The 6,428-nt window shown below is 39.5% G+C and overlaps 1 protein-coding gene across 3 annotated transcripts in view; it reads left to right on the top strand.

Moving 5' to 3' along the window:
* The first annotated feature begins 1,841 nt into the window (after positions 1-1,841).
* The window catches only part of FRYL (FRY like transcription coactivator), a 134,842-nt gene continuing 130,255 nt past the window's right edge, over positions 1,842-6,428 (top strand). The window contains exon 1 of one of the 3 annotated variants that reach the window (XM_057431086.1): positions 1,842-2,183. In XM_057431086.1, the coding sequence (XP_057287069.1) occupies positions 2,006-2,183 (178 nt within the window). In that variant the 5' untranslated portion in view covers positions 1,842-2,005. The remainder of the gene's footprint in view (positions 2,184-6,428) is intronic. The other 2 variants (XM_057431092.1, XM_057431095.1) reach the window with 2 other exon arrangements.

Raw genomic sequence — 6,428 nt, 5'->3', positions numbered from 1 at the left:
TGTGTATGTATGGTGGGGGGGCGGTTATTCCTTGTTTTGTTTCTAAATTCTGTTTCTTGAAAGGCTTTTGTGTTTTCTTGTTAAAAAAAAAAAAGTATAGTTTCAGCCCTTCTTTTTTGTATTTATGGCCAGTTCACCTATTGCTGCATGTTGTATGGAAAGTCACACCATATGCATTTAACCAAACTGATGCACTAGGGACTTGCACTTCGTCTGTCGTCTCCCCCTTCTGTCCACATGCATAAGGAAAACTCCATGGCGTGGTTAAGAGCACTCTGGTGTCTAGTTCGAGGCTTTCAGAGGATGTTTAAGTCAGGTACAACTGAAAATACCTGGTTACTCCCTTCTTTGCAGACTTCAGTTTGGCAGGTGGATGGTTGGAAGCATTCTCAGTCTCTCAGAAGTGTCTGAATTTCTGTTTGGTTCCCAGATGTTAGAAACTGCAAAGTAGGGTTGTGGCAAGATTTCAAAGGCAAAAAAAAAAAAAAGCCTATAGAAAATAATGCAGTTATGAATAAATGATAGCTTGAGCTTGTAATGACTCAGGATCTTTTATAAGCTCAAATTACCTTTGTGGTATCCTACTGTTTGTTCTGAAAACACATGCAGTGCTTTTCTGAAAATGTATTTTGTGCAACTTTTTGTACTGCTGGAAAAAATACTATGATTGAAATCATTATAGGGGCTTTTTTTTGTTTGCCTCCCAGATCTTCCACTGCAGGAAATTATATTCTAAAAATGTGTCTTGTATGATGAGGTCAGAATTTGGTATTCATTTACAAGGGAAATACAGGCTAACTTCGGTATTTGGGGATTTTAATGCAGATTTGAATACAAAAATTACCATGTTTTCAACTGTATAGAACTTGAAAAATGTCTTAGGCGGCAACTTTAAGGAACTTGTACCAGGTTTGATAACTGTGTTGAATGCATTCAGAAGTGTCTAGGACACTGAGCTGCTTTCATAAAAGCAGCAGAAGCATGCAGACTGCTACTTAGATGTTCAGAGTGAGTATTAGTTGATCTTTGCGTGTATAGTCTTTGATGGCTGACAAGGTGGGAATATCACCCAGTATTGTGTCTGTGGATCTACACTCTGAGTCTAGTAAGTAACATAAAACTTTTGATCATACAACGATACCTATTTACCTATTTCCAAAAGTGGGAAGCATTAAGGTAAGGAATACTATTCTATAGTCTAGTCTTCTGTAGTCTTCCCCCCCCCCCCCCCTTGAGCTTTCTGCTCCAAATTCAGGATGTCTTTAATAATGGTTTCTTTAAGCTAAATATAGAACAACATTTAAACTTCACCCAAATGAAAACAAACCAGGCGCCATATGGAGAAGTAGCCCTAGGGATAAAGTGGACATTTGGACAAAATGAAGCAGGTTATTTCTGTACTTGGTGTTTTCTGGACGGTGGTTTGAGTATTTTAAGTAGTATATATATCACCAGAGTTTGTGCAGAACATAACTTAATAAATGTTAGTATCTTCATAGCTAGTAGTTAAACCCATATGAAATGCAAATGTTTTAAATTGTGGTGCTGTTAGACACTGTTTATAAAGCTGGTGCATAGACTTTCTGAATGATAAGTGCTATCTTTCAAATGCAGATGAACACTCTCTGCACTTAATGAAAATTAAGAGCTATTGAGCTCTGTCAGATAGGAATTTGGAAATACACCGTGCATTTTAGTAGTGCTCAAAATGGTCGCAGTGCTAAATACGGCTCTTCTGAGAGCACAGAGTTTAGCGTCTATTAGTTAATATATGGGCTTGTTGTTATTTGGTTTTCTTATCAGCCCGTACAGTTAGACGCCTTTAAAATCTGCCTTGGAGCAGCTGGCAGCTGACGTGCTGGTGCTGGCACCACCCAGGTTCAATGTGACATCACTAGGAGAAGTCTACCTCTGTGCTCAAGGAAGTTGATGTGGGAGCCACGCTCCGTAACGGGAGCTAAACTGCGGGATTCAGTGAGAGCAGAGAGCGCAGAGGCATGTGAAAATGGAGTTCCTGAAAAAAATCGTTCCCACTGTTGCTTCTGGAGAGGTAGATCTGGATGTTGGGAGTCCTGCCCGTGAAACCTCCCCAAGGCTACTGAAGATGAGACGTGTCAGGCTGTTTGCATTAGGGCAGACAATAGATGAAGATGAGGAGACACATGTTTTACATCCCGGTTACAGTATGTATCCGTGTTATCCACCTGGTAAAAGCAATTACTAAGCTTTTTCTTAAATTGACAAATTTGGTTATAAAAGGCCTTTTTATCAGAGTCGCTACAATAATAGTGCCTTAAGTTTTAGAGCTGTGTTGTCACTGGCACACTATCATGTCTTAGTGACCTATTTGAAAGCAATTTTACAGGATTTCTAGTGTGCTTGACTTCTCCCTCACCCCCCTCCCTTTTGGGGATAAGTATCCCTGTAAGTATTTAAATTGTAGCTATGATTAGGTGCTAAGAGTTGCCTAGACAGACTTGTGCTGCACAGAGCTCTGACTGAAGTGCAGGGTTCAAGCTCTGTGCCATCTTTTCTCTCCCTGATTTAAATCCTCTGAGTTTTCAAAGTCTCTCCTTGCAGAGTTTTTTCATTTCAAAGATGTTTATGTTTTCCTTTTTTAGTGCTTTGAAGATTGCAGGGGGTTTTATAAACACGATATGCAAGTTAAAGAAGTCAAGTAAAAATATGGACATCATATAGGGAATTTTTAACTTAAGAACATGGATGAGCATGCTTGTATGAAGATGCAGATATATATTTACTACCTGTTATGGTCTAAATATTACAGTATGTTTTTCTGATAAAGAGAAGTAGAGTTGAGTTATGTTTGTTTTTCAGGTATTTCAACTGGGTGGCAGTGGAAAAAATCCAGTTTTACTTGTGTTTTTTTCTTCCTTCGCCTTCAGCTAAAATAGTATGGTCTTGAGCCTTTATGGTCTTGGAACCTGATGGTTATCAGATGCACAGTTTTTACCCTTTGCTCTGTGGTGGCTGTTTTCAGGAATTAGCGTGGCCTTGAAGAAATTTACTTCCTTATGTGTCTTAACTGCAAAGATGGGAGATGGTGATGTCCATCTGGTTGGGTGGTGGACTTGGAGCTTAAAACAGGGAATTATGTTTGTGATGGGAGAAAGGGGTTTCCCTGGAAAAGACTTCTCTTGGCCTTTCTGACTGTAATGTAAACCACTTACTTTAATGCATTAGCTTGAGTAACATTGGCAGCTGTGGAAGGCAGGGACAGTTCTGTTTTGTTAAGCAAGTTGTCCTGTGTGTAATGAATTAGAACAAGTTACTGTTGTAATCCAGTGCACTACTGAAGACTTTACAGAGTGTAGTCTGTTAAGACTGTTAACTGCCTGCATGCTTGAAAACTCTGACCAGAAGCTTGCAGTGTCTGACAGGGTGATGTTCTTTTAGTCAGGTTCATGTCCTCATTTAACTTTGAATGGTGTAGAGCCCTGAATTTCATAGTTGATGTCACTGTGGTGTGCACAGCCTAAATGTCTCCATAACCATATCTTATACTCCATTCTGCTTTTGTGCTATGTTATGGTTTCTTTATAGCTCTTGCTTTTTAAAATATTATTTTCTTTAAAATGTTGTAATTTCAGAATAGAATTGTCTTTGTGCCAGGTTAAAAGAAAACCATAGGCTGAAGCTTGTAGACAACAGATGCCTTCATCTAACCTTGTTCAGTGTTTTCTCGACAGTTTGAGCAAATGAGGATAATAAATATAGAATACACCAGTCCTACTCTTGAAAATGAATTCTCCTTTCTTGCTCATTAAATATTTGCCAAGTGGTGATTATTAGGAGTGATTTTGTGGAAATGGGTAGTGCCTGACCAGTATCACTTAATAGTGTGATGTCGTCATTTGCGAAATGCAGACTTATCGTCTGCTCTGGGATCATGCTTTTACAATAGCAGTTAGTAACTGAATCCTCTTTAAATTATCTGCTTATTTCTATTTTTGTATCTTGGTAATGGAATGAACTGCTCGGCTGGAATAGAGCAAAAGGACTGTTGTGTTTACCAGCTGGGTATGCTGTAGAAGTCAGGTGCAAGCAAAACAGGTAATAAAACGATAGAATGATCTGGGGGGGGGGGGGGGGGGGTGAGGTGGTAGGGGGGATGTGAGTAAACATTTACCTGTTTAATGTCAGCAGATGTGGTGTTAATGCACCACCAAACTTGATATAATGAAGCTGTTCAGGAACTCAGTAGGTTCTCAAAGTTGAGGTGATTTGTCCTTGTAGTTATATGTGAAAGTGGGAGGTTTTGTTGTATTTCTTTTTTCCCCGTCTCCCTTTCTGTTCCTTATTGTTGCTGTTCAGGAACATTTTTGTGTTACTGAGAATTTAGTTGAAATACAGAGTAGGACAACTATTTTAAAGTATAAAAGGTTACAAGGTCTCAGACCAAGTAAACCCCCCCCTATTTCTGGCATCCAAAGCATGAAAGTATTATTTTGATAATACTACTTGGGGTTTGCATGTATCTGACCTAAATATGATGTGTGGAATTCAAGTGATGAATTTTTTTCTAGGATTAAAAGGTTTATTGGTATTGCCTTTTAAAATGTTAATTGTTTTATAGCCAAAACCAAGACCATTGAAGTGTATGCTCTGTGACACATCTTTTAAAATAAGTAGTTTCTGTCAGGATGGTTCCAAGTGTATTTTAGAAATTTAATATAAGAATATTAGAACTCTGGAAAAAAACCCCAAGCACCTCACATGCTGAAGTGTTTGCATATGATTTTATGTATTACAACAATTAATAGATGTTAGGAAAAGAGCAAGCAATTTTAAAATTTGCTGTAGTGATTAAGAGTTGACATGGTCTCAGTTTTAAATCTTCTGTCTCAAGAAAGCTACAATCCAAATCAAACATAGAAAGATGAGCTTGGAAGATCCAGGGAAAGTATTTTCATGTACCAAAATCCACAAACGTGTACATGTACGGACACATCTATAAGCTGTTTGATATTGTCCCTTCTGCTGTTTGTAGTGTTAAGGAAGGGGAGTGCTGTGCCTGCTTTGTGCAAACTGGCAAGCAACAGCTGTACCTGTGGTGGGTGAAATATGCCCTTCTGTTGCAGTTCTGTGTCATACGGCAAGGTAGTTAACACTGTGGAACACTCCTGATGGCCAACTCTGTAAGTCAGGTCTGCAATAGCTGCGCAAGAGATGTTAAATTTATCGGTGATGTGAATATTCCCAGTGCTCATGGTACCCGTGTTATTTCTGCATATGGAAAATGTCTCCTTTTGCAAACATTAAACTTGGTTCTCTTCAAGTGCCTCTGCTAGGGGAGCAGAATTAAGCTGACAGAAATGTGTTCTTTGATGGTAAAGAAATGGGTAACAGTGCTGTAATTGCAGGAACTGGGTCACATAAGCTGCCTATAAGCACTTGGGTCCCTGTGATACCAGCAGCTCCGCAGGGCACATTCTGCTCCCGTTTTACACCTCTGACCAGCCTTTATAGCAGAGGGTGACATGGGGTCCCAGTGTCTGTCTGGGATAAAAGTCAGTTCTGTACCTGAGTTCTCAGTTTCTGTTAGAAGAGACTGAAGGGGTCAGTGGGCAACTAGGCACTGTGGCTTCACCCCTGCCCCAGTCTCTGTTTGCTTCTTGCTTATGTTCAGAGACTGCTCCATAACACTGTTTGGGATCCAGAATACTGTTTACAGAAATTTCTAACCCTCTCTGCTGTTTTCTTATCACATCAGATAGTATTGTTTTGCTTGAGTAATGCTCCAGGAAATCGTTCTGTGTATATTTTCCATAAGAAGCAATAAAGAACCTTTCCTAAGGGCCTCTGGAACCTCCCCTTGACTTCTCTTTGCAATAGAAGGTAGGGAAGGGGGATTTTGTTTAGGTTTTTGAGCTCAGTTTTACAAGCAGATCAGGCTGATCTAACAGTTTGCTGCTGGTGAAACGGGCAGTCTTGCTCCCAGGTGTGTAACACTTCGCCATCTCCTGTCAGGCACTAGTGTAGCCTTTCCCCTAGCTGATTCATTTCATGAAGCCAGCAGAAAATGGTCTAATATCTTTATTGTATTATTAAGAATTGGGAAGGGGAATCAACTCACTGGGAGGGCTTTTTTGGTCAGTAGTAGGGGCAGCAATATGAACATGTCTTATTATCACTAAAACTAGCAGTCACCTTCTGGATACCCTCTGTTTTAAATATATTGATTTGTGGAAAACAAACTCTTGAATGTTTTAAATGGAAACTCAAGCGTCTCTCCGGAGTTTTATTCTGAGTGCAGTGATGATATGTTTTATTATTGTTGCTTACAAGCAGATACAGTGACCATTGGGTAAATGTTTAAGTAAGGCATTTGCTTAAGATCAGTCAATAATGAACTGAAATAATGTCCAGCAAGTCTCTTTAAAAGTAATCCAAAGTGCAAAGGGAGT

This window comes from Pezoporus wallicus, unplaced genomic scaffold (assembly GCF_028554395.1).
Source record: "Pezoporus wallicus isolate ANWC-B61680 ecotype Strahan unplaced genomic scaffold, APGP_CSIRO_Pwel_v1 contig_7684, whole genome shotgun sequence".
NCBI classification, from domain to species: domain Eukaryota; kingdom Metazoa; phylum Chordata; class Aves; order Psittaciformes; family Psittacidae; genus Pezoporus; species Pezoporus wallicus.
The sequence above is the reverse complement of the archived record's forward strand: the minus strand, read 5'-3'. Positions and strand labels throughout refer to the sequence as shown.